The sequence below is a fragment of the Pseudogymnoascus destructans genome (genome assembly GCF_001641265.1).
Source record: "Pseudogymnoascus destructans isolate 20631-21 unplaced genomic scaffold scaffold_9, whole genome shotgun sequence".
Classification (NCBI taxonomy): Eukaryota; Fungi; Ascomycota; class Leotiomycetes; order Thelebolales; family Thelebolaceae; genus Pseudogymnoascus; species Pseudogymnoascus destructans.
The window spans coordinates 1,363,119-1,390,716 of NW_020167528.1; the positions used below are offsets into that span (position 1 = coordinate 1,363,119).

At 49.8% G+C, this 27,598-nt stretch overlaps 6 protein-coding genes across 6 annotated transcripts; 1 reads left to right on the forward strand and 5 right to left on the reverse strand.

Moving 5' to 3' along the window:
* Positions 1-6,226: 6,226 nt before the first annotated feature.
* VC83_04505 (uncharacterized protein) lies at positions 6,227-6,859 on the reverse strand (the record flags this gene model as incomplete). Its single annotated transcript, XM_024468136.1, has 1 exon — positions 6,227-6,859. The coding sequence occupies one exon, from the start codon at positions 6,857-6,859 to the stop codon at positions 6,227-6,229; it is 633 nt and encodes a 210-aa protein (XP_024324594.1).
* A 1,170-nt stretch (positions 6,860-8,029) lies between these two features.
* Positions 8,030-8,812, reverse strand: VC83_04506 (uncharacterized protein; the record flags this gene model as incomplete). The annotated part of the gene is made up of 2 exons (XM_024468137.1): positions 8,030-8,662; positions 8,756-8,812. 2 exons carry the CDS (start codon positions 8,810-8,812, stop codon positions 8,276-8,278), a joined length of 444 nt encoding a protein of 147 aa, XP_024324595.1. The 3' UTR covers positions 8,030-8,275.
* Positions 8,813-9,106: 294 nt separating this feature from the next.
* VC83_04507 (uncharacterized protein) lies at positions 9,107-10,601 on the reverse strand (the record flags this gene model as incomplete). Its single annotated transcript, XM_024468138.1, has 1 exon — positions 9,107-10,601. One exon carries the CDS (start codon positions 10,599-10,601, stop codon positions 9,357-9,359), a length of 1,245 nt encoding a protein of 414 aa, XP_024324597.1. The 3' UTR covers positions 9,107-9,356.
* A 1,058-nt stretch (positions 10,602-11,659) lies between these two features.
* On the reverse strand, positions 11,660-14,984 carry VC83_04508 (uncharacterized protein). Its single transcript, XM_024468139.1, has one exon. It carries the CDS (start codon positions 14,473-14,475, stop codon positions 12,580-12,582), a length of 1,896 nt encoding a protein of 631 aa, XP_024324442.1. The 5' UTR covers positions 14,476-14,984; the 3' UTR covers positions 11,660-12,579.
* A 1,735-nt stretch (positions 14,985-16,719) lies between these two features.
* On the reverse strand, positions 16,720-18,612 carry VC83_04509 (uncharacterized protein). The gene is made up of 2 exons (XM_024468140.1): positions 17,954-18,612; positions 16,720-17,906 (listed from the first exon to the last, which is right to left on the reverse strand). The coding sequence occupies exons 1-2, from the start codon at positions 18,465-18,467 to the stop codon at positions 17,176-17,178; spliced, it is 1,245 nt and encodes a 414-aa protein (XP_024324443.1). The 5' UTR covers positions 18,468-18,612; the 3' UTR covers positions 16,720-17,175.
* A 2,357-nt stretch (positions 18,613-20,969) lies between these two features.
* On the forward strand, positions 20,970-22,054 carry VC83_04510 (uncharacterized protein; the record flags this gene model as incomplete). The annotated part of the gene is made up of 7 exons (XM_024468141.1): positions 20,970-20,980; positions 21,346-21,432; positions 21,480-21,547; positions 21,600-21,635; positions 21,683-21,804; positions 21,852-21,938; positions 21,986-22,054. 7 exons carry the CDS (start codon positions 20,970-20,972, stop codon positions 22,052-22,054), a joined length of 480 nt encoding a protein of 159 aa, XP_024324641.1.
* Positions 22,055-27,598: the final 5,544 nt, after the last annotated feature.

Below are 27,598 nucleotides of genomic sequence, written 5' to 3' on the forward strand. Positions count from 1 at the left end.
AAGCACCTATCCTTGCTACATTTGACCCTGCAAAGAAGATCATCCTCGAAACGGACTCTTCTGACTTCGCAATTGGAGCATGTCTGAATCAACCAGACGAGAACGGTAAGTTCAAACCAATCGCGTACTACTCTAGGAAACTGTCACCCGCGGAACTCAATTACGACATCCACGACAAGGAGCTACTGGCTATTGTCGTTGCCTTTGAACAGTGGCGAGTATATCTTGAGGGGACCCACCGTACCCTGTGCAGGTATGGACGGATCACAAGAACCTCATATACTTCACCACGACCAAGGTTTTAAACCGCAGACAAGTCCGCTGGGCAGAAACCCTCGCAGCCTACAACTTCACGATAACCTATCGCAAGGGCTCCGAGAATGCAAGAGCAGACGCTCTCAGCAGACGGACCGACTACGCCGGCCCAAAGGAAGAAAGACCTAGAGCAATTCTGAAGAAAACAGATGCAGGAATACAGTACAACGAGTTACTAGCGACGATCTCAGTCATCGAAGATACAGAACTCGAGGAAAGACTCAAGAAAGCTTACGCAACAGACGAATGCGCCAAGCGAGTCTTGTCCAAAGTTGAAGGCGACTTCGCCATCGACGAACAAGGATTGATTCGATACAAAGGGTTAGTGTATGTCCCAAGTCAAATGAGACGCCCGCTGGTGCAAGAACAACACTCGTTACCAGCACACGGTCATCAGGGAGTAACGCGAACCTTCGAACGAATCACTCGACACTACTACTTCCCAGGTATGAGGAAGCAGGTAGAGACAGTGGTAAGAGAGTGCGACATTTGCAGCAAGTCAAAATCCAATAGGCACCTGCCATACGGACAACTCAAGTCGACACCAGTACCAAAAGGAGCGTGGAAATCAATAGCTTTGGACTTCATCGTCAAGCTTCCACCCTCCAAGGACCCGTTAACAGGAATAGAATATGACTCTATCCTCGTCATCACGGAAAGACTCACGAAATATGGGAAGTTTATACCATATCTAGAAGCTAGCGACGCTGAGGCGCTCGCATATACCTTCATTCGAGTCATATTAGCCGATCATGGGATGCCAGAAGAAATCATCTCAGATAGAGACAAGCTCTTTACTTCGAAACTCTGGAAATCATTGATGGCGCTACTGGGAACAAATCATAAGCTATCAACAGCTTTTCATCCCCAGACAGATGGCCAAACAGAAAGATTAAATCAGACCCTTGAACAGTACCTGCGAAGCTATGTCAATCATCAACAGGATAACTGGGTTCAGATCTTACCCATCGCACAGTTTGCATATAACAGCGCGATGACAGAAGCAACGAAAGTCTCACCGTTCTTTGCCAATTATGGCTACCAGCCAGAAGCATATAGGCAACCAAGACCGGATGAATCACGAGCTGAACAAGCCCTGATCGTGGTGGAACAACTGAAATCGTTCCACGAACAACTTGCGACGGACATCCAATTCTTAAATGAACGATCCGCCGCATACGCAAACAAGAAGCGCAGTATGGAACCTGCCTTCAAGGAGGGGGATAAAGTATACCTACTCCGGAAACATATCAAAACGAAACGACCAAGCACAAAGTTGGACTTCAAGAAATTGGGACCATTCAAAATATTGAACAAAGTCAGCTCAGTTAATTACAGACTGCAGCTACCCAGGAAGTCTAGACTACACGCGGTATTTCATGTCTCACTACTGGAACCAGCAAGAGGAAATACCCCAATTGCGACCGACACCGAACTCCAACCCGAGAATGAGATAATCGAATATGAGGTCGAAGCGATCCTAGACAGAAGGTTAGTAGGACGTCGAGAAGAGTTTTTGATAAAATGGGAAAATTACGAACCTACGGATAATTCGTGGGAACCAACAAGGAACATCAGCAAAGAACTGCTGGAGGAATATCGACGCCGCCATCCGCCAGCCATTGATCCCAAGATGCAGGGGAGTAGGCCAGTGGATCGGAGGAAGCGGGGGTCCCGGTCACAGACGAGGAGGCAGCGCTAACTGCCTGTTCCTCGGCCTCAACAGCGTCACGCTTCTCAGCAGCCACACGTTCGGCCTCCTCTGCCGCATCAAGCTCGTCGAGGGTTTTCAAACCTCGCCGGAGCATATCTTTACCACGGGTTCGGATGAGGCGTTTCTGCTTCCGCAGACGAAGTAACTTCGAAAGGGTTTCTTCCTCTTCGCGATCCAGGCGATCCTCCTCCCGTTCGAGCTTCACCCAGTCGGGATGCTCAGGACCCATACAGTCACACTTTTCTTTCAAGTTGCGACGAACGCACTCGGCGCACCGCCGTGAATCATTTGGAGACGACACGCAAGTAATGTTTCGCCTCACGCAGTTCGAGCAAGAATCCATTTCGGGTAGTTCGTATCCGTGGTTCTTTATTCGACGGACAAGATCGTTGCGTTCCTGGAGTTTGCGGGCAGTGTCAGTAGGCATGTTGCATGTTGAAGGACTCGCTGAGGAGCAGCAGAGTCCCGGGGACATGGACGTACTTATAGGATTCGAGACGAATGCCCAGGGGAAGGGAGCGAGTGTTACGACGGAACAAGAAGGCTGGCCAACTACAGGACAGGAAGGAGGGAGGTCGCATGAGACCGGCCCTGGTACCTGGAGGGGCAGCGGGGAATAGTAGTTCCGAAAGTATCACGTGACGGACTCGCAGGATGATGAGAAGAGTCCTAAGAGTCCAGGACTCCGAGGACTCGAGTGAGTTCCCAGGAGTCCACTAGGCACGTGATGGACTCGCAGGATGATGAGAAGAGTCCTAAGAGTCCAGGACTCCGAGGACTTAAGTGAGTTCCCAAGAGTCCACTAGGCACGACGCCACTATATAAGTAGATAGTATTTCCTTAGATAGGAGCTTCGTGCTCAACTCAATACAGTATTTGTTATATACTAGTAACGTGTTACTTGAAGCCTTTGTGTCTGATCCCCTGCCTCCTCTGATAAGTAAACCTTTATGCAAGAGAACCTCTGTGTCTTCTATCGTTTAGAAGTCAGCGTTACAAAGAGCTACAGGATGAGAGGGATGTTGTGCAGCAGGTAGAGCAGGAAATAAGGGCAAGCCGTGGTCGGAAGCCAAGGGAAGAAACCCGTGCCCGTCGCTGTGGCAAGTGTGGTGAGACTGGGCACAATGCGCGCACGTGTCAGATTGTAATAGACACCTCTGAGGAAGAGGACTCCGAGTAGTTTCAATTGATTTCTAATGTTGTGGTAGATTTATCGCAATGTTTGTCGTGAGGGTAGATAATTTTGGCGCTTTCGCTTGTTTGGCGCTTTCGCTATACATGTACGTTATACTCTTATTATTATTTTATGTTTAAAATGTTGTGATCTTTGCAATATAGCTCAAAATCGGTCGAATAATGACTCTCGTGTCCGTCGAGAATCAAAAGTCGATATACACCTTTCGTACGAGGTTTTGTATGTCGATCAAAGTGCTGAATCCAATCTAACCCTCGCTCATTTGTAGTCCAGCCATTTGCAGTTACTGCAATAACCCAATTGTGCGGCAATTGACTGTTTTCATACCAGGATGACAAGTGAGGTTTGCCTGCAACAATAATATATGGCGGTACCGCAAACCCATCAGCACTAATTCCTTGAATAACTGTAGACCATTCTCGATTGCCTTGCTGCTTAGTACGAGCCTTTTCTTTGCGTTTAGCGTTTGTCACAACCATTTCAGACGATATTTGGCCCATTAGAAACCCTGTCTCGTCAAAGTTATATGTATCCGTCTCAAGGATTCCGTACTTGTCAATTGTGTTTTGTACAAGGCGAAACCACATGTTATATGCGTTTGGATCTTCGCATTTAGCTCTTTGATAATCAATTTGTCTGCTAAAACGCGTCCGTAATTGTGATTGTCGTCGTACGAAGTTCATAGTCCAGTTCTTTCCGATGCGTTGCACGTTTCAGTCTGCAAGCAGTCGATTTGCCATATCTTCAACACAACTAACTCGAGGAGGGAATGATCGCGAATCCAAGTCAAGAATATGTCGTACGATTGTTTCCTCTTCTAACAAAGTTAGTTTTCGATTCTGAGGGATAATATCGCGTCGTGCAGATGTCCCGTGTAATCTATTAGACAGTGTCGTACGAGGCACATTATATATCCGCGCAATAATTGTAATTTTTAACTGTGGGTTATCTCGAAGAGCTTTTACAGCTAATACAAGATCAGACTCTTTCCATGTACGACCCATTTTTGTAAAAAAAGTTATTATAGTTTAAAGTCAAAAGCGCGTACGCCAAGAAAAATCTGCCAACTCGCTTGTGCAGCCAACTCGCTTGTGAACTACATTATTCATATTCATAAATACATAACGTATTTCACAAGCGAGTCGGCATCCCAAGTGAGTTGGCAGCAAAAACACACAAATTGACTATTACTACAACTACTACACTACCACCTTATATAATAATCCCTATTCTATTGTAATTGATTCCTAGCGCCTCTCTTACGTACGGGTATTATGTCCTATTTTCTCACATCAGCTACAGCGCTTCTGTCAGCCCTTAGAGCCCACCTGCCAACTACTCTCACTTGTCACCTCTATACGGACTTGAGCATCAACCTTAGCACTCTAAAGGATATCCTCTCCCTCTTGTACAGAGAGACTACGGCCTTGCATTATACGCCTCTTGTGCTTCCTTTTCCTCCTCTTTTCTGTTCATTTGCTACTTGTAGAGCCTTAACTTCTGCGTTAAGCAGAACAGCAGAATGCATCATAACTTGTACCCCCTTAACAAACAGCATCATTAATTGAGCTAGGAGAGCTGTTCTGATGTCGTACAATGCGGTTCTTAATGTGCTCTGTTTGAAAGTTAAGCTCCCTTATAGTTTGAGGAGTCTTTGAAGTCCAATTGTTACTCTTAACTATAGGAGGGGTTAGAGTCCTTAAGTGCAGATTCAAGTAGAAGAGAGCGCAGGTCAGGTGATGTCCGTCAGGGACTATATATTGTAAGCTATTGGAGCTGATTCGTGGATCCGGAGATTTACACCCAAAATCGGATGGGATTCTCCGGCCACCGTAATCACTCTTCTTGGCAGTGGTCGACAGAACAGAGAAATATAGCAATATAATAGAGTCAATTGATTATCTAAATATCTCACCGTTCTACGTAGCTTATATAGGTGAGGAGTAGCCGAAACCCTGAGCTTTGGCTTACCCCCACGGCAGTTGGTCATAGCGATAACTGCGGCCAAGCAGGCCAATGGGATACCCTTGGGAAACTTTCCTAAAACAGGGCTAATTCCTTGGTAAGTCCCGGGATTCCCCCAGAATCTCCAACATAAACGACCTCGCAGAAGTCGTCAAAATGCGCCAGTTTGAGGCATATACGAAGGCTATATTTGAGGGAAAAAATTGGAAGCTCTTCGAGCCCCAAGTGGCTAGACCTCTGATAGTTGGTTTGAGCTGCTGTCGCCTGTCTGCTGGTTCGAACTGCTGTCGCCTGTTTGTTGTTGTCAGTATAAACTGCTGTTTTCTGTTTATTGCTGTCAATATCAACTGCTGTCGCCTGTTGAACTGCTGTTGGTAAGATGCTACTATGAGTAAGATGCTACTATCAGGAAATAAAACCAACTCTAATTTTACCCTCATATTTGCCAGATTAAGTGCATACAGCTAGTGTCATTGTTAGAGCCTTTGTGAACGGCGGTCGTCGAATGTCAGACTCGAGCACAACATGTCCCCCGTTATCTAGCAAAGGCAGCCTATTCCCTATAAAACCCAGACTAATGTGAGTGACTGATATGAATGCCGCAAATTTAATCATAATCGATGTAAACATGCCAGCTTGCCTTACTTCTATGTTCTCATAGAAGTAAGGCAAGCTGGCATGTTTTCATAGAAGTAAGGCAAGCTGGCATGTTTACACGCGAATGTACCTAAAATGGGACATGCGGGAACAAGGTCGGAATATATGCTCTTCAGAAACCATGCTGCATACCGGAATAAAGGCTGGAGCGATATTTGATCAGATAGTATTAATATACCACCTCCGGAGCAAACTAGATATAATGTAATACAAAAAGAACGCAAAGCAATGAGCCAAATTTTCAGTATCCTGCAAACAACCACTCGAAATAGGTATAGACAAACAAAATAGACGCAGCATCCCTCGCGGTAGCTTACGTCCCCAGCCAAAAAAATGTTATACATCTCTCTCCAACCATCTATCCCAATCCATGCACACCCTCACTTCTCCACCGGCATCGCCCAATGCACCCTCTTCTTCATCTTCCCCCACCCCCTCACCTCCATCTTCTTTCCCAACCCGCTCGGCCCGGGTGCACCCCCCGTCTCCATCTCGACATCCTCCCCCTCCTCCTCAATAACCCCAATCTCCGGGCTCGGCTCGCGCCACGCCCTCCCTCTCGGGCCCGCACTCCTCGACCTCGTCGCCGGCCCGGGAATCGCAGAATTCCTGACAAGCCCTCTCCCGCGCGCCGCTGCAGTCCTCCCTCCTTGACTGCCCTTGCCACTGCTGTTGCTACCCCGCTGCTTTCCGCGGCGCGGCACAGAAAGCCAGTCATGCATTTCTTGTTCCGCCTGCTCGGCCTCCAGCTCCTCGTCTGCGAGAATAGGGAGGCGCTGCAGCGAACTCGGGCTGACCTCACGCACCTGTGGTGTCTTGGCATCGTCGCTCTCGATACCTGCGCTGAGGTCGAGGTAATCGTCGTTATCGTCGACGTCGGCGGGGAGGACGGGCTCGAGGAAGTAGGCGAAGGGGTTTGCGTCTGTGTCTGAGATGTCTGGGGCGCCTTCATGACCGAGGCGGAGGATGGTGGGTGGCCAGGAATCGCGACGGATGAGGTGGTGGGACGGCATAGTGGTGGTTTGTATGAGGTGAGAAGTGGGTGTATTTGTGCTCAGCGAGCAAGATTCACCGGCCACCGCCGGCTGCGTCGAGTGACAATGCGTCGACGACTTTATTCAGTGCATGTAGCGACAGAATATATGAGAACAGACCCCAGAATACCCCGAGTCAGTCCGCGTATCACAAGGCAGGTATCCAACCAGCCAAAAAATCTCTGTATTGTATCACAAAAAACGGTCTTCCCAAACGTCTCAGCAAGTCGGAATCGAGACGGAAAATAAAAACCGAAGGAAACAGAAGGAAATACCCAGGAAAGCCAACCTATTTATACCCCCCTCTGCACCTGCACCTCCGTGTCTCCCATCCACATGCTACTAGCTGTAGCCATATCCCCACACAGCCGCAGCGCAAAGGGGATGGAGAGAAGTATGACCCAGCGCCACCCGCGCCACCTCCGCCTCCGCCCCGCTGCCTCGTCGCGCTGACGCTCCCCTATCATCAGCCGGCCGGCACTCGACTCATCTAAACGAACCCTCCCTGCCCCCCCGCGAACTACGCGTCCCTATTGGCCTCTCATGTCCCTGGGACGCACAGGCAAGCACCCAGGCTACACACCACCGCGCGAGCCGTATCGAGCATCATCGCACAGCAACGCTGGGTCGTCGCCGGATTAGCGAGACTGGGCGCCGCGGTGAGACATCGCCACGAGCGGGAGGGTGTGGTGCGGGGCGGGGCACGGGAGACATGAGGCATGGGAGGCAGATGACTGGGGACGGGACGCGTGGGGGAGGGTGGGAGCCGCGTGCTGGTGTGACGTTTCCCGCTTGGTTCTGGTACCTTCCCATCTCCGCTGCCTAGGCGGTGCTCTAGGCAGAAAGAGGGAGAGAGAAAAAATAGTTCTCACGCCGGGCTCTCGTGGGCTAATTTTACTACATACAGTTGCAGTTTCCCTGGGCGAGTTTGATAGATGGGGTCGAAATGGACAAGACTATGACGGCCCTACGATCTGCACCCGGCGCACTGCCGATCCCCAACCCCCCTGTAGGAATCATGGACGACGATGGCAAGCTTCCCCCTCCCACCTCCCCCCTCCCCCATCCCCCCTCGCCCCTCCCCATGGCTGAACGCCCGCCCACCTGCACGTCCTCCCCATCTCGATATCGCTATCACCACTATCACCACTACCACCTCTACCACCTCTACCACCTCTACCACCTCTACCGCACTTACTCACCCCATCTCATTTGATTCCATCTCATCTCATCCCACCGCTTCGCACGCGCAAAACAGAGGCCACCGGTCAACCCGGTGTATGCAACCACCACCCCAGCGGCGCAGCCTCGTGACGGGAGTCAGCTCAGCCGCCACAGTAGTCAGCTCACCGCCTGGCGGGACGAAAACAGGGTCGGCGGGGTCTGAAAATAAACTTAGGCGTAAGCTAGGGATGGGAGGGGGAGGGTGGAGTGTGTGGGTTGGGGTTTGGATGGAGCGTGCGAGGGCGGGCGAGTGATGATTGACCAGTCGGCGGGAGGGGGAACGGATCCTGGTTGTGCGTGGTGGTTGGTGATGGTGGTGATGGTGGTGATGGTGGTGATGGTGGTGATGGTGGTGATGGTGGTGATGGTGGTGATGGTGGTGATGGTGGTGATGGTGGTGATGGTGGTGATGGTGGTGATGGTGGTGATGGTGGTGATGGTGGTGATGGTGGTGATGGTGGTGATGGTGGTGATGGTGGTGATGGTGGTGATGGTGGTGATGGTGGTGATGGTGGTGATGGTGATGGTGGTGGTTGAGAATGGCTGGGTGGCTGGCGACTTTGCTGAGTATGAGATCGCAGAGAGGGGGGGCAGCCATCGCGATATATATGTTTATAAATACTTCCCCTTCCGCGCTTGCCGACGACTGACTGATCGAAACATCGCCTGAGCGGAAAGTAATCTCGATAGCGACTGTGATGCGAACATTCTCGTTACGAAACTGATAACTTTGCTTTCCTTGGCCGAGCTGCACATGCATACAAATATCCACACCACTACCCCATTCTAGCTCCTCCAGTCTGGCTTCATTCCCCGAAACAAGTCCATGACACTTTCTTTTCCCCCCGCCACAAATCCCATGGCACATCACAACACCCGCCCAATCTCGTATCACGAATCCGAGACATGGATGCCTCATCTTGCCTTGATTAGGAACTATCTATCTATCTACAGTAACAAACACGATGTAGCATGTGATAACGAGATGGGATGGGATGGATATCCACCATATCCATCCCATCCCATCTCGTTATCACACGCAGCCACCAACCAAACTCGACCTAACCCGTTCGTTATCCGCACCCCGAAGAAGACCATCCCTATACTCCGACACGGAAAACAAGAATCGCAAACAAAGTAATCACATCGCACCCCATCCGCGCATTCCATTCCATAATCGGAATCGCAAGAATCCCCTCACAAGTCCATCCCCCCCAACTCCTACCCTCCCACTCACCGCTCACCATACCGCTCACCGCTCAGCCCTCCTCCTCCTCCTCTCCTCAGCATAACTCTCCGACTTCCCCGCCGCACCGCTCAACCCAGGGATAACATGCTTATAGCTCTTCGTCCCCGTATCCCCACTAACCTCACTATCCATATACCCTCCCGGCATGCCACTCCCACTGCCACTAACCCCGCTTCCACTCTCACTGACCGAGCTCCCCAAGTCATCACCAGGCGTATAGCTGAAATCCCTCCTCCCCCTCCCCGCACCCGCAGCACTCCTCCCCTTCTCCCTCAACCTCCTCGCCTCCGCCTTCACCCGATCCGCGTCCCTCACCGTCTCAACCTTCCTAATCCCCGCCCTCTCCTTCGTCGGACTCGAGCTCGGGCTCCCCGCCCCATACTCCCCGCGCTCCCTCACCCTCTTAACCTTCTGCGGCGAATTCGTCGGCGTCGCCTCCCTCCCCGCCAACAACCCCGTCGCGCTCTCCTCGCTCCCCCCAACAGAAGACTCAAACGCTGACCCATCCGCCGCGCGATTCATCCCCCCCACCCTCGCAGGCTTCTCATGGCGATACGATCGCATAGCCGCATCGCCCAGGTCATCCCCCTCGAGCTCCTCATCACCACCCACCGACTCCGCGTCCCTGAGTCGCGATTTCTCGCGGCTATTCCCCTTCTCGCGGAACCTCTTTCGCTGCTCCCCCTTCGCCTTCTTCGCCGCCGAAGCCGCCGCCGACCTCTCCGTCTTCTCCTTCTGAAACCTCCCGCTAACACCACGGGTGATAGACGTCATCTCACTAACCACCGTCCCCGTCCCCACCAAACTCTCCTCCTGCTCACTATACGCGCTGCCCGTCACACTACTATCACTATCCCTATACCTCTTCCCCACCACGCTCCCCCCCCCCAAATCCGTAGTCCTCGTCGCACCACTCAGCGTCGTCCCATTCGGGCCCTTCCTGCGCAGGACAGTTGATTTGTAGTCCTCCCAGTCCCCTTGGCGGAAGTGGAAGCCCCCGTTTTTGGCAATGAAGAAGAACCAGATCCCTGTGATGACGAAGCCGGCGCAGATTATGCCGATGAGGGCGAAGATGGCGGAGGTGGGGACCGAGGTGGGCTGGATGGTGCCGGAGCCGTGGGTGAACGAGTTGGAGGTGTCGTCGCGGGGGTGGAGGGCGGGTGTGGTGGTGAAGGTGGCGGTGGTGCGGCGGGTGAGGGTTGTGAGGAGGGTGTGGATGGCGCAGAGGGGGTCGGGGATGGGTGCCATGGTGAAGGTGGTGAGTTGTGAGGGTTAGTGTGTTGTGAACCGTAGAGTTGATTGTGATCGTGTAGGTGTCGACTCTCCGACAGTAGTGTATCGACGTCTCTCCAAGCAGAGGTAAGTCGACAGCTCACTCAGATCCTTGACCTAAGCTTCCTAGCCGTAGCCTCTATATCCTCTCTCTTGTCCTCTCTCGTATTCGTCGTCTCAATCGTTTCGATGTAATCGTCGTCGTTTCACTCCAATTCCTCGTCGTGCAATACAGAAATAGTAAGGGTAAGTTGTATACACCAACAATCCCACAAGTAGGTAGAAGAAATGTCTCTCTCTCCTCTGTGTGTGTCTTTATTGTTGTCGTAGTAACAAAACCAAATTACGTGGCTAGACAAAAGCTCCTCGTCACCTGGCAAGTCGAGCGAGTCGGTTGGGTAATCCGCACGGCCCACCTATAAACAAACCACCCATTCCCCGCTGACCCGGCAACAGAAATCACCACCCTTTCCTAACTCCCCTCCCTCCCCCATCAATCTTCCATCAATCTTCCATCAATCTTCCATCAATCCTTCGTCAATCTTCCATCAATCCTTCATCAATCTTCCATCAATCCTTCATCAATCTTCCATCAATCTTTCATCAATCTTCCATCAATCTTCTATCAATCTTTCATCAATCCTTCATCAATCTTCCATTAATCTTTCATCAATCCTTCATCAATCTTCCATCGGCCATCACTCCCATTTCTCCCGCCCAGTGGGTCCCGCCATACCGACCCGAACACAAGCCAACGAACCCTGGCCCCTCCAAACACCAAGAAAAAAGTGACATCAGGTCTGGCCCCGTTCTCCACTTTCAATGTTCAAAACTCTCATTTTCGGGCGTTGGGCATGAAGCGGAGATTGGTTGGTTAACGGAAGTAGATTATCACATTTCTAATGTATTCCCTTGATTAAAACGTGTTTTACTTCACTGATTCAACTCAACTCAACCCATGGACACATACGGATAAGCTTTATCAATTCTCTGAAGGAAATGCCTCAAATCGCCAAGAATGATTCGTCGCGAAAGAATGATTCGTTACGAAAAGGAACACTTCATCACTAATTGCCTCACGACAAGTCATCCAACATTCATCACAGAAAAAAACGTGCTTTTTCCGATTCAAAAGCTATCTATCCTACCCCGGCCCCCCATCCATCCAAATCCTAGCGATCAGGTGTCTCGATATGGCTGAAAGCAGATATGCCCCCATCCCATCCCTATCCCAATCCTCATCCCAAACAACCTATCTGTACAGAACCCCCCCCCCCCTTTTTCGAACAAAACCCGAAAAATCTTTCCGTACAAACAAGTCCCCGAGGACGAGCAACAATAGCCCCCCCGCCAAGTTTCTCTAAGCTATTCCCATTCCCATTCCCATGCCTATCCCATACCCAATACCCAGATTTTGTCCAAGCCCAAAAAAAACAAATGTCCCCGCCCAAAGACAAATAAGAGAGATATAGTTTCTTTAGACGCCATGCAAGTAAAAAGCAAATGAATATCGCTCTTATATGCATAGCATTACATGCCCCCTCCTCCCCCTCGGCCTCGGCCTTCTCCCCTTTTGAAAACCTCCGCAGACATGATAGAAACACATTAAAACTCGGGGTATCCTGCATCATCATCAAAGTCCATACAACATCCATCCATCCCATCCCATCCATCATCGTCATCATGAGATGCTCTCCATCCGCGCGTAAAACCGTCGTGACAAGAAAACTCGTACAAAACAAAGTGAGAAAACGTATCCAAGAAAGGCCTTCTTCTTCTGCCATCCAAAGGCCAACAAATGAAACGGGATCCCGCCCAGAAGCAAAGAAGAATAAGAAGTAGAAAAAAGATATAGCAACGCAGGCTAGCTACTCGCAATGAACAAACCCAAAAACACGCAACGCTTGATTCGCTCAAAACACAAAAAAATCACAAATCGTGAGGTTCAAAACCCTCAGAAAAACCCCCTCCTCCTCCCCGCCACCGACCCCGCCCTCTCTCTCCCAGGCACCCCCAAAATCTCCCTCCGTCCCTTCCTCTCCCTCTCCCTCTCCCTCTCATCCGTCGCCGTCGGCGCATACTCCGACAGCGGCGCCTGCGACTGCTGCGACTGCGACGGCGCATACTCCGACTTTGACGCCTCGCTGCCATTGCGTATGCTCTGGCGGCGATTATTCACGATATTCAGCTCCACGCCATCCGCGTTCGTGATCTCCGCCGCGCCAATCGTCACCTTCGCGTTGCCCTTGATGCGGATCGTAAAGTCGTCGACTCCTGTGGGGTCGTTGCCGCTGACCGACCTCGTCGTGCGTGTGGTGACGGAACGCTTGAAGTCGCTCTCGTCGCGGCTGTTGCTGCTGTGCGTGCTGCGGCTGCTGCCGATGGTGTTTTGCTGCTTGCGGAGCAGGTCGGCGGTGAGCTTGACCGGCTCGCCGCCCGACACGTCGGCTTGGTACCCCGCGGCGTCGCGGATCTTATCCTCGTAGTTGCTCGAAGGGTTGGAGAGTCCGCCGTAGTAGCTCGCGCGACGTCCCGAGGCGGCTTCAACGCGGATGTTGGCGTCGTCGCGGTCGGAGAGGGATTCGCTGGACTCAGGGGCACGAGGGAGGCTTTGGCGGCGTGCGCGCGAGGGTGGTGCGTCGCCGCGGTACGTGATCTTGGGTTGGGCGGGGCGCTCGCGCTCGTCGAATTCGTAGGCGCGCAATAGGTGGCGGTGAGGGCTGGGGCGGCGGGGGCTAGGACGCTCATAGTCTCCCGAGGGGCGGCGGTCATGGTCTCCGGTGGGACGGCGGTCGTAGTCGCGCGACCGGCGGGATTCGCGGGGTTCGTCTCGCGATCGACGGGGTTGAGGCTCGTCGTCTAGGTTGTCCTGGAGGAAGACGGACTGCTCTGAAGGCTGACGCACGCTCCTTCGCCGTTGCATCGGCTGTGGCGGGGGCATATCTGCCGCGTCCTGGAGTTCCTTGGCTCGCCGCCTCGCCTCTCTCATTCTCGCCGCTTCTTGCATAAACGCTGCTTGGTTCTGTTCTTCTTCCTCAGAGTCATAGTCGTCGTCGTCGTCGTCATCATCATGGTCGTCGTAGACCCCTCTCTGCACCAGCTGGAGATCGGACGGCCTGTATCCCGAAACCGACGACGGCCTGGCAATCGACGCACCAGTCCGCGCGAATCGGTCCTCTAGTGTCTTGCGGCTCGGCGACGCGGGTTGGCTCGGCGAGTACGCCATTTGCATCGGGTTCTGGTATTGTGGTGGTGGGATCATGATTGGCGCGGCGAACATGGGTGCGTAGTACGCCGAACCGGACAGTGGCGGCCGGCTGATGTTGTTGCTACTTATACTCATCGGTCGCGTCTGTCGCGACTGCGAGGATGATGCGGATGATGTGGCGGCCCGTGGTGTGGATTGTGCCTGGATGACGACAGGATGACCGTCCCTCGTCTCGCCGAAGTATCTCGGGTCGTCCCGATCCTTCGGGCGGCTGGGTAGGTCGATGTGGTCGAAACTGACGTTTCGCTGTGTAGGAGGCCGTGACGACTTCCGGGGGCTCTTCCCCGGGTTGATGTTTATCGACTTCCGCCGTCCCTCTCGAGGCTCCCGGCCGGGTATGACTCGAATCTCCTTCACCGTGGCCCTCTCATCTGCCCTCGTGGGGACAGCGAGCGACGAGTATCCATCGTCGGAAAGCGACTTCTTCTTCTCCTTGGCGACTCGCTTCTCGTTCCTTTGTTTCTTTTCCTTCTTCGAGGCGCGGGCGGACACTCGGGTGCCGCGTATGGTGCGATTGTTGTCGCTGTCCTCGTCTCCCACGACGTCCTCGACGTAAGCGGGGCGGGCCTTATCGGACCCCATCGTTTTGACAAGCGGGCGACGGCTTTCGCGGGAACGGTGGTTGTTATAGTTGGCGTGCGCAATGGTGTTGGTTGTGAGGTATGTCGTGATAATGATATGTTCGCTTTGTGATAAGGCAAGAGAGTAGTCGACGTAGTAGTTGGTGAGTGTTGTAAGATATGTCGAAGAGAAAGAAGAGAAAGAAGAGAAGGAAGAGAAGGAAGAGAAGGAAGAGAAGAGAATTGTTTTTAGGCAGGTAGGCAGGTAGGCAGGTAGGCAGGCAGGTAGGCAGGTAGGCAGACTGGGTTGTGGTTTGTGGTCGAGGAGAGTGCAGAGTAGGCGGAGTAAGAGAGGTAAGAGAGTCCAGTGGAGAGTGCTTTGTATGCCTGGTATAGTACTAAAAGTAGGTTGGGCTGCGGTCGCGGGACTTTTTGGGACTTTTTTGGGACTTTTTTTTGGGTGGTGTAGGTGGGTGGATATTTAGGCACGGGGGAGGAAGAATAAAATGTGGGGTGGGTGTGGATTTTGTGGTAGGGAAGGGACAGGGGGGGTTGGGGGGGGTGGATGGTGGGATGGTGGGATGGTGGGATGGTGGGTAGAGGGGGTAGAGGTGGTGGGTAGAGGTGGTTAGAGGGGGTGGGTAGAGGTGGTTAGAGGGGGTGGGTAGAGTGATTGATAGTGGTGGGAGGTGGGTAGAGTGTAGAGGAGGTGGTTAGAGGGGTGGGTAGAGTGATTATAGAGGGGTGGGTAGAGGTGGGTAGAGGTGGGTAGAGTGATTATAGAGGGTGGGTAGAGGTGGTAGAGTGATTATAGAGGGGTGGGTAGAGTGATTGATAGTGGTGGGAGGTGGGTAGAGTGATTATAGAGGGGTGGGTTGATTATAGAGGGGTGGGTAGAGTGATTGATAGTTGGTAGTGGTAAAGGGAGACTTATAGCGGAAGGGATCAATATAAGAATCCACATGCAGCCGCAACGATGAGGGACGATATTCAGGCAGATAATCGAATCATCATATTTCTCACCCATCCCAACATATCACACACACAACGCACCTGCCACCCCTCCGAAACACACAGTCACTCTGCGTACTGCGCTTGTACCGCGCATGTACCGATCGCACACCCTCGCCGCCCTCCAACTTCCTGTCCACTCACTCTCACTTTGTTGTTGCCTGGCATCTGCGCATCCTCAGTCCACCAGCCAACAAACATCCCCATCCCCATTATCAAAGTAAACAACACCCACCCACCAACCCACTCACAGCCCCCCTTACCACCAACCCGCAGTAGCACGCACCATCATGCACAACTCACCGAGCACCAACCACCTCCCCCTATCGTCGGCAGCTCAGCAGCTCCCCTCAACTCCCCTGCCGAGGGGGGGTGAGCGAGTGAGTAGGATTCGTTGATGGGGTGATGGATGAGTGAGTAGGATTCGTTGATGGGGCGATGGGTGAGTGAGTAGGATTCGTTGATGGTGCCTGTTCGCCGTCTGATGCGCTACAGGAGACTCCCATCCGCGACAAACTGACAAGAGAGAAACACCCGCAACCTTGTGCCACCCGTAGATCCCTTGTCGATCCCCTATCTTTGCCATCGTTCGTTTCGTATTTCCCCATGCAAAGTCTGTTTCCTTGATACTTCCTGCCTGCTCAGTGATCGGGGTGAGACGAGACAGGCGAGACATATCTCACCATCCCGCCTGTTGTCTCATCGACTTCCACCTCCAATATAGCTGAGTCGTGGGGGTGGGTGGTGTGGGAGGAGGTGGGTAGGAGAGTCAGGACAGATCGGGGGGATTCCATCGATCGAATCGCATGCTGTCTAGCTGTCTGGCTGACTGTCTGAAGTGCGCACGCTAAGCTAGACCGTCGAGCTATCCACGCGCGGCTCCGGGGAAACTGACGCTGGCGGATGACCCATGGTGGGCGTACTATTTCGATAGCTGGGTTTTTAGCTTGGGTCGGGGGTGGTTAGTCGGATCGAGGTAGACGGGTATTTTGGCTATTTTGGTGGTGGTTTTGGGGATGATGGGATGGGAGGGGGTATCATGTGGGGATCTGGGTTTTTTGTTGGTGGGGATTTTTGGTAGTTGGTAGTTGGTGAGGTGGATGAAGGGGTGAGGGGTGCGGGGAGATGCCTACGTTGCAGGGGGCAAATAGGTTATGCTCTGTAAGGGGGAAGACGGAGTTGAGCATCTTATTGACAGCAGCAGCAACTTATCGACAGCAGCATCCTACTGACACCAGTTCAGGCCGACAGAAGCAACTTATCGACAGCAGCATCCTACCGGCAGAAGCACAGAGGCTACGGCAGTTTCAAACTAGCCTGATATGAGTTTGTGGCGTCGCTCGACTTCATTCTTGTCAGCTTCGTACGCCCGTCTGATTCCGTCTTTGTAGATTACGTTGTCTGGCGTTCCGGTCCTTCGGTGGTGTTATATGCCTTTGATATCGAGCCTCTTAGAATTTCAGGCGTGGAGGTCCGAGGAGTCCAGATGAAGACAGGTTGGAGGACTCGAGGAAGCCAAGGGTAATTCATTTCGATCTATAATGGTGTGTTGTGTGAACTACCCAGGTGCAGTAACACACGTAAAGCTTTGAGTGGTTGAAGTAAAGATCTTAAGATACAGACAGGCAGCAACATCGATAACCACGCGCCAATCAAGCGACAAATAAATATACATAAACAACCCTCTGTACATCAAACATTCAACATCTTACTATGTCTTCAAGAATGTCAAGGCTGCTAAAGCCAATGCATCCGATCCCGCCTTCAAGGTAGGTTCAATAACCGGTGCAAACTTGGCGCTATGGTTATGTGGAAGGAGATTGACAGTGTCATTCTTCACCGCATCATCCCATTTCTTTTCATCTGTCCCTCCGAAAAACCAGAATGCGTATGGGATATCGTGTGGCGTAGCAAGATCCGAGAAATCCTCACTGCCACTAACCATCCCGGATGTATTTGGAATATCGCCAAAGAGAGGCTTAAATGCATCGTGGAGAGTATCAACGATCTTTGGGTCGTTTTTTGTAAGTGGGAATCGCGACGTAGGCTCGATATCAGGCGGTTGAGTGCAGCCCCCAGCATCGCACTCAGCCATGATAATCCGCTTCACTGCTTCGATGACTCTCTTCCGCACATTCTCACTCTGCGTCCTGATGTTCAGCTTCAGCTCAACTTCGTCGGGAATAGCATTCTCTGATACTCCTCCGTGGAAGCTGCCGCATGTAACGACCACAGATTCAGAAGGCGCAACGACCCTGCTTACTACGGTCTGGAGGCGGACTACTATGGAGCTCGCGATCACGATTGGGTCGATGCAGTTCTCCGGTTGGCTTCCATGCCCACTCCTTCCGTGGATGGTGACCTTGAATGAATCTGCTGCGGAAAGAGTGACGCCAGAACCAATGGCTAACATCCCGGTCTTCAAGTGAGAAACGTGTTGACCTGTCTGTAGTTAGCACCGCAACAAATTGCTTGGTGAAGGGATCTACCAAAAGCAACATCAGGCTTAGGAATCTTCTTATATAGCCCATCGTCCACCATTGCCTTAGCACCTGCTCCATTTTCTTCGTTAGGTTGGAATACGCAAATCAGCGTGCCTGACCATTCTGACTTCGCATCATTGAGCAATTTCGCAGCCGCGAGAAGGCAAGTGACATGCATATCATGACCGCATGCGTGCATAGTCTTAGATACGGTGCTCTTATAAGGCAGATCCGTCTCCTCCTCGACTGCCAAAGCATCCATATCAGCTCTTAGCAGCACGGTTGGGCCATCACCCCTACGTAGCACGGCAGCTAATCCATGGCCGCCGATTTTCTCGTGGACATCAAAGCCAGTTTCCTTGAGGCGCTTGGCGATGATACCCGATGTCCTTCCTTCTTTGCTTCCTAGTTCGGGTTGCTTGTGGAAATCTTTGTAGATATCTTGGAACTCGGATAGGTCGGGTCGGTGCTTGTCGATTATTTCAACGATCTTTTTGGGTTGGGATTTTGTCGCGTTCATGGTTTGTAAATATCAACAAATAGGAGGCTGCCGCAAAGTTACTTTTTTAATTGAGTGAATAAAATATAAAGAGAGTTACTTGTGGTTAATTGGGAATCTACATGCTGTTTTATTATTTCGTTGACTTGATAAATCCACCATGACGTCGTAAATAATTATGACGTAAATAGCGATGTGATAAATAACGTAACTTAACGTATTTCACAAGCGAACTGGTCACACAAGCGAACCGGTCACCAAAACCAGGGTTAGCACAAAGACTCAGTGTTGCCAATACCTCCGTATAACGTAGGTCATGGCGTAAGTCGTCTAATGGCGTAAATCGCGTAGTTCACCCCACCACCACCTAGTTGATCTCGTATACCCAACTAATCGTCGTAACCAACTTTTCGCTTCGCTCAAGGTTGGAGGAAGCGATCCGCGCGCACGAGAAATGGAGGGGAAGCGAAGTACGCGCACGAGAAACGTGCGTCTGTTCACCGCTACTCTTCAACAAAACCATTTCCATAGCTGTACATAGTAATTTATATTGTAACCTGATGTAATTCATTTAATGGAAGGGACTCCTATATCAAATGCCCGTGAGTGGCTCGCAGAAAATCCTTCTGAGTCGAGGCGTGTTGCTAGTCGTATTTTCAAGGTCCCAGAATCAACTCTACGAGGAAGCATCAAGCGCCGTATTCAGAACCCACAGCAACGTAAAGGGGGGCAGAATAGGGTACTCTCTACTGCTCAGGCAGAGGCCCTTAAGAAATGGATCCTCGAGCAATATTACCTAGGGCTTGGAGCCAATAGGAATATGCTATTTACTGCAGTCTGCCAGCTCCGGAGCCCATTACCTCCACCGTCACAGAGCTGGCTTACTAAATATATTCAGAATCAGCTTCCGGAATTCCATTTTATCACTACAAAGCCTATTGCACAGCAGCGTACGAAAGCCCAAGACGAATCTAAGATTATTGAATGGTTTGAAAAATACTTCCAATTTATATGGGATCGCAATATATTACCGGAGTCAATTTGGAATATGGATGAAACGGGATTTAGGATTGGAATTCCTGGAGGTGAGAGAGTTATGGTACCACAGGCAGTAAAAGAACTCTATACTCCAAGCCCTGAGAATCGTACGTCTATTACAGTTATGGAGACAGTATCTGCAACAGGAAGAGTAATTCCACCTGTACTTATTGTACCGGGTAAAATCCATATGGATTCTTGGTACCCAGAAAATCTTAAAGGCAAAGAACTGATATTACTCTCTGATACTGGCTATTCGAATAGCCAGCTTGCCTTACGGTGGCTAGAGCACTTTGCAGTGCATACAGCTCCATATGCAAATGGGAATCCCAGGGTTCTACTCCTTGATTCTCATATAAGCCATACGAGCGATGATTTCATCATTACAGCAGACAAATATAACATCATCGTTTTCGCCTTTCCCTCACACCTTACACACATTTTACAGCCATTAGATGTGGGAATATTCCAGCCATATAAGCACTGGCACCGAGAGGCTGTGCTCTATGCCATACGGAATATGGACGTTACATACGACCTACCCTCATTTATGAGAGATCTCACCAAAATCCGGGAACAGACTTTTAAGGAGTCTACAATACTCTCAGCTTTCCGGAAAGCTGGAATCTGGCCAATAAGCTGTAATACAGCCCTCACGAAGCTACGTACATACTCGCAGCCTACTACCCAGCCTACAGAAGAGCCTACGCCTACCTTACCAATACGGCCTATTACCCCTAAACCCTCCACTTTTCGGGGGGTTGAAGAGGGGCTACAGCGCTGGAAAGACCGGGTTCCGGAGGCCTTTAGTAGCCCCTCACGTACGAGCTATACGAACTGGCTTACTGGGGCTGAAGAGGTTCTGGCGGTAGGCCGGCTCCAAGAACTTGACCTATGGGTGGCTCGGCGGCAGGTGGAGGAGTCGAAGAAGCGGGCGAGCCGAAGCCGGGCCCGGCTTCAGAACGGAGGTGAGCTCGTAGCTGCCGAAGCCCACGAGCTTCGGGCCCAGAAAGCCGAGCTTCTAGCCCAGAAGCTCGCAGCCAAAGAAGCCCGGGAGGCTCGCCAGGCTAGAAACCAGGCCCAGAAGCAGCTCCACCAGGCTGGAATTAAGGCCCGGAAAGAAGAGCGTTTCCGGAAGAAGAGCCTGGCTACTCTTCAGGGATTAGGCCTCCCAATTCCTCCGGAATTAGAGGTCCCAATTCCTGATCCAGAAACCCTTGAAAGTGAGGGCGAATATGAGAATGGGAGTGGAAATGGGAGCAGGAATGGGAGTGATCATGGGAATGAGGAAATGATAATTTTTTAAAATGGTGAAATTTTGTACCTTTACATACAATTTACTATAGGGAGGTACTTAGGACTACAATTTTTCTCGTGCGCGCACTTCGCTTCCCCTCCATTTCTCATGTGCGCGGATCGCTTCCTCCAACCTTGAGCGAAGCGAAAAGTTGGTTACGACGATTACAGTCCACTCTCGCCAAGACGATGTCGGATTAGTCGATAACACCGCTAAGTCGATATTTTTTTCAGCACCAATTGATTTTCGCACTCAATTCTCGATATTCGCGATATTGACCTTCTGACCTTTAATTATCGACTTATCCAACTCTATTATGCCTCGAAAACACACGATTACACTCGAACAGTGCCGTGCCCTTCAACATTAGGCACACAAACAGCACCCAAAACCCTCCTAGAAAGCCTGCATCAACTGGTTTCTTCACGAATTCAATCATAGGCTCAGTCAATCGACAATATCAGATAGCCTTAGTAACCGCTTTAAACATCTCGACAACTCGACAACAACTAGACAACGAAATCGAACTGGCCAATAGAATCCTCGTCACTAACAAGTCTTTAGCCAACGCCGCACCGCCTACCTTGCCCGCTGGGGAACTATCGCTGCCTGCCCCCCGCAGAACACCAACTGCTTAGAGGAGCAGTTACGGTAAGTGAATTGGTAGTCTATAATCCTTGTTGCTAACAAACCTTTAGCCACCTATGCTGGCCTCACAAGACCAATGGTGAAGTGCATGCTGGCACCACTGCCAAATGTTATGGCTGTAAGTGTTCTATATTATCTCTTGTTTTGTCTCATTGCTAACGAAGCTTTAGGCCGCACTGGGAACCAGCTGATGCCGCTCCCCCAAGGTAAGTAGTACACCTTCTGCGATTCCTCGTCCCTAACGATGAATTAGACACCCCCCGTGGCCTCGACAACGAGGACCTACTGCCTTGTGGCTGTAAGTGGCAGCATACTGCAGTAGAGCTGCTTTTCTACCGCAGGGTGCTCCCGGCTGCCACCCTCCCTCCTGGCGACGTAAGTATTGTATAGTATTAGATTTCTCATCACTAACGAGAATTAAGGCTCCCCCAAACACCCTCACCTGCACCCACCGCTGCGTGCTCTGGGAGATGTTGCAATACCTCCGAGGAGGTAATATGACTGTGTTGGTAAGTTGTATATAGCTGTAAAATAGTTCAGTGCTAACGAGGAAAAGGACTTGGTAGATGGAACTCGCCGTGCCAACACCACCCTTGCAGCTGTGGCCTCTGGCCACAATATCTAGAAGTCTCGGCAACAACGAGCTTCTTGTAAAATAGAATAATACAAAATTTGCTTTCCTTCCTTTCTCCTTGTCTTATGTGGTTGTAATGTACTGTAACGAGAGCTCTCTTAGTAGGGCTCTCTACATAGAACCCTCGGTCGCAACGAGGAAACCCCCTGCTATAGTGGTTACAGTAGTGCTCTCGGTCGCAGGCTCGTAGGCTATCGGTCGCACTATAGGCTCTAAGATTAAGAGCAGGGAACCCTCGGTTACAACGAGGAAACGTCCTGCCGTAGTGGTTGAGGTAGTGCTCTCGGTAAGGGCTCTTAGTCGCAGGCTCTCTACACAACAGAATCCTCAGTTGCAAAACAACAACACAGAATCCTCAGTCGCAACAAGACAGAATCCTCAGTCACAACAAGACAGAATCCTCAGTCGCAACAAGACAGAATCAAAACAACAGAATCTTTGGTCACGACAAGACAGAATCCTCAGTCGCAACAAGACAGAATCCAGAACAACAACATAGAATCCTCGGTCGCAACAACACAGAATCCTCGGTCGCAACAAGACAGAATCCTCGGTCGCAACAAGACAGAATCATCAGTCGCAACAAGACAGAATCATCGGTCGCAACAAGACAGAATCATCGGTCACAACAAGCCAGAATCAAAACAACAGAATCCTCGGTCACAAAACAAGACAGAATCCACGGTCACAACAAGACAGAATCAAAACAACAGAATCCTCAGTCACAACAAGAATCCTCGGTCGCAACAAGACAGAATCCTCAGTCGCAACAAGACAGAATCCTCAGTCGTAACAAGACAGAATCCTCGGTCGCAAAACAACAAGACAGAATCAAAACAAGACGGAATCCTCAGTTGTAACGAGGTATTTCTAAGAGCTACTATTCATATGAAGTAAGAGCTCTTGCACTTGTAGAGACTTCACCAGCATGTGTCTAGAATCTATTAGTATAAAATACCTCGATGGGAATGAGAGAATTTACCTTCATCTTATTTAGGGCTCTCATATAGCGGGAAACTGTCGTTGATAACGAGGGATTTCCTTGCCAATTACCACTCTCAACAACTTGAAGCCATTCCCCATGACCATACTGACGTGTGTAAGGATGCTTGTCCCTCAGTGACGGAAAGGATCTGAGTCGGGCAGGTTACGGTTGTAAGGACACAGGGCACCCAGCTCACAGTAATAGCATATGAGAGTGCGAGTCGGAGGCTAAACGGATGCTATCCTATAGGTCTACTACAAAGGATACAAAAAAGATGAAGGGGGAACCCCGTCGAGTCTGTTTCCTTGAGTACCTGAAACTGGCCCGACTCGGTTATCCCAACCCTAGCCCTGATCCTTCCACTGCAACAGGTCAGCATCAACCCTGAACCCTACACCCTTACCGTCCCCCACTATAGTGTAACTCGCTTTGAAACCACACCGAGTCAGATTTCATGCTTGTAGTGACCGTAACAGTTCTGAGACAGGTTCTTCAAGTATCTAGGTAAGGAAGCATATGCTTGTAGTGACCGTAACAGTTCTGAGACAGGTTCTTCGAGTATCTAGGTAAGGAGGATCCTTACAACGGTCACATGATAAAGAGTTAAGGTAGGTTAGCCGAGTCGGACCCGTTTCGGGTACTTAAGGGGATTGACCCAACAGGGTCCCTCTCCCTCAGTGACGGAAGGTATCTGAGTCAGACAAGTTAGTCACGTGGTGAGAGTGAAGGCAGGTTAGCCGAGTCAGACCCGTTTCGGGTACTTAAGGAGATTGACCCAACTGGGGTTCCTCTCTTCATCTTTTTTGTATCCTTCGTAGTAGACCTATAGGATAGCATCCGTTTAGCCTCCGACTCGCACTCTCATATGCTATTACTGTGAGCTGGGTGCCCTGTGTCCTTACAAGAGTATGTAGCAGCACGATCCTTCGTTCCTGACGAGTCAACTAGCTTCTTTGTCCGGGACGACCCTTTTCCAACTTTCCTTACCCCTTCTATTGTACTTAGGACTTTGCAAGCATCCTGAATACACTCACAAATATATTGTGGACACTTATTAGAAGCTGTATTAACCCCATCCTCACCTTGTATAGGGTACTTTGCCTTAATAAATATAGGAATTGTGTATGCATCCTAATATCTCGTTAGAGATCAGCATTTTATAATAACTCGTTACCTACAAGGTATATGTAGCATGTGTTGTAGGTGCTAAAGCAGCATTTGACAACTGCTTAATTTGGCTTGTACTTTGACGAAAACTGAATTCTTCATACGCACTCTGGGCTTGTAACTCGTCAGCTAGTAATTGCTCTGTTGCTGTAATAAGATCCTCTCTATCTTCAAAATCCTCGTTCTTAGCGAGTGTATCCATCTTAAAGCTTTAATAGTAGGTAAAGGGAAAGGTAGGTAAAAGGAAAGGTACGAGGGAAGGCGCTCTATATTATATAATCTGTGTAGAGCCTCATTAGATTCCTCGCTAAGGACGAGGAATAACCCTAACTCCTCGCTAACAATGAGACTAAATCCTCGCTAACAACGATACATTTGTACCCTCCTATTAAATATATATAGAGGCATTATTATTAAATAACATCATAAAATAATTTAGCTATAACTATATTAAAAATGTCACTCCCATTGAGAGAAAAGAAGATGTCTTCAAACACTCGTCTACAACGAGAAATTGACACAGGCCATACATCAATTGAATCATTTATTCTACCTAAAAATATAATTGATTCTGATATAAGAACAATTACTGAGAAAAACCGACTTTTAAGCTGGGCCAATGCCTTTAACCTAGCTAAATATGAAGCTGAAAGGTAATATATTACTATATTTACTTATATATAACGTACATGTATAACGAACTGGCCAAACAAGCGAACCGGCCAAAATATTGCGACCACAATACCCCCAACTAAATGCTAAATTACTCAACAACAAAACATGCCCCAGAAAAATGATGAAAGCTTGACGCTAGCTATCCAAGCTATACAAAGCGACCCAAAGTTACGTCCTCGAGTTGCTGCTAAGATTTATTCTGTTGACCACCACAAGCTAGGTCGTCGTTTATTAGGCATACCTTCACGACGTGATATTCAAGCCAACTTACAGAAATTAACTAACTTAGAGGAATCAGTCCTTGTTCAATATATACTCAACCTAGCTACCAAAGGGTTTCCTCCTCAGTTGTCTATTGTTGCAGATATGGCGAATCGACTACTTGAAACACGCGACGCACCATGCGTTGGATCGCGTTGGGCTTCAAACTTTGTTAAGTGGCGTGTAGAGCTCCGGAGATGCTTCCAGTGCAAATAGGACAACCAGAGGGCTAAGTGTGAAGATCCAGAACTTATACGTGGCTGGTTTGAGCTTGTGCGTAACACAATTGCGAAATATGGTATCCATGAAGCAGATATCTACAACTTTGATGAGACTGGGTTTATGATGGGTGTTATCTCAGCTGCTACTGTTGTAACAAGCTCAGACGGGCAGGCAAAAGCAAAGAAGGTACAGCCTGGCAATCGGGAATGGGTTACAGTAATCCAAGGCGTTAGTTCTCAGGGTTGGGCAGTGCCGTCATTCGTCATTGTTGCAGGCAAAAACCACCTTGCATCTTGGTATGAGAATAGTGGATTTCCAAGCCATTGGGTAATTGCTGTTACTGAAAATGGCTGGACTACAAACGAGAGAGGCATGGATTGGATTCAGCATTTTGAGAAGCACACAAAGCTGCAGAGTGTTGGTGGTTATCGCTTATTAGTCCTTGATGGTCATGAGAGCCACGACTCGGACAAGTTTGAGGAGTACTGCAAAGAACACAACATTATAACTCTCTGTATGCCCGCTCATTCCTCTCATCTACTCCAGCCACTTGATGTTGGCTGTTTTAGCCCATTAAAAAGGGCTTATGGTCGGCAAATTGAAGATATGATGTGGGCTCATATTTCTCATATTACTAAGGATGACTTCTTTCCTGCCTTCTACACTGCATTTAACATTGCAATGACAGAAAGCAACATTCAAGGAGGCTTCCGGGGTGCTGGAATACTCACATTCGACCCTGAGAGTGTTACACTTGATCTTAAGTTAAAGACACCAACGCCTCCAAGCTCCCGCCCGGGTACTGCTCAACCTTGGGTTTCCCAAACACCAAACAACCCAATTGAAGTCTCATCACAGTCTACCTTCATTAAAAACCGAATTGCGCATCATCAAAATAGCTCTCCAACCTCAATCTATACAGCTGTTAACCAGTTTACAAAAGGTACATCGCAAATAATGCATCAATTAGCATTGTTGAAGGCGGAGAACCAAAACCTGCAACAGGCAAATGAAGTGCTAAGCAAGCGCCGGAGAGCTAAAAAAACACGATTACAGCAAGGAGGATCACTTAGTCAACAGGTAGCACAGGAGCTACAGGACGAGAGGGATGTTGTACAGCAAGTGGAGCAAGAAATAAGGGCGAGTAGTGGTCGGAAGCCAAGGGAAGAAACCCATGCACGTCGCTGTAGCAAGTGTGGTGGGACTGGACATAATGCGCACACTTGTCAGATTGTAATAGACACATCTGAGGAAGAGGACTCCGAGTAGTTTCAATTGATTTCTAGTGTTGTGGTGGATTTATCGCAATTCCTGTATTGTGGTCGCGATATTTTGGCCGGTTCGCTTGTTTGGCCGGTTCGTTATACATGTACGTTAGGTGCTAAAGGTATAATAGTAAGAAATACGTCGGTCCTATTGAGGAATCCTATAAACTTGTTATTCCAAATGAGCCAAAAAGGAAAAGGGACAACGCAGACAAAGAAGCCGGAAGGGTCATTGACAACTAGGAAAACCAGAGAGTAGACAAAGAAGCTGAAAGGGTCGTTGACAACGAGGAAAACCAGAGAGTAGGGTCCTTGCCTACTATAGTTCAGCGACCTCGGCTACTCTACTTACTGTAATGGTGGGTGCACCAGATGTGAGAATCTAGCCACCCAAGGAAGGGATGATTTTACTAAGACAACACACTGTCTTAGGAAACAGAGCCAAAGGGTGTAGCTTAGACTATTCCACAACGCAGCAATCAGGTGTATGATGTAGTGGAGTGGTTTAGACAAGTTGTACAAATGTTGAGTCTGCCACAAGGATAGAGTCATAAGGGGTAGCACCCCCTTTTGGGATAGAAGGAGGCAACTTGACTATAAAGTCAATGGATATGGAGTCCCATGGGCGTTCTGGTATAGGTAGAGGCTGCAAGAGGCCGTAGGGCTTTTGCTGTGTAGGTTTGTTCAAGTTGCAAGTAGTGCAAGAAGATATATAGTCTTGAAGAGTAGTCCTTAGATGAGTTCCAGTATACGGACACCAGTGTCTGAATACTAAGCGAACGACATCGCGGACACCCCTGGATTTGTAAGTGGTTATATAAGTAAACCCCAACTACCAAACCGCTCCAACAACCCCGGAATCATAAAACGGGCCAAATTGATAAAGTGATTCATAGTAAGAATACCCCTCTTTCTACTTGCCTTATTCCTCTTCGTACTTTTCCTTTCTTCTTATAATAT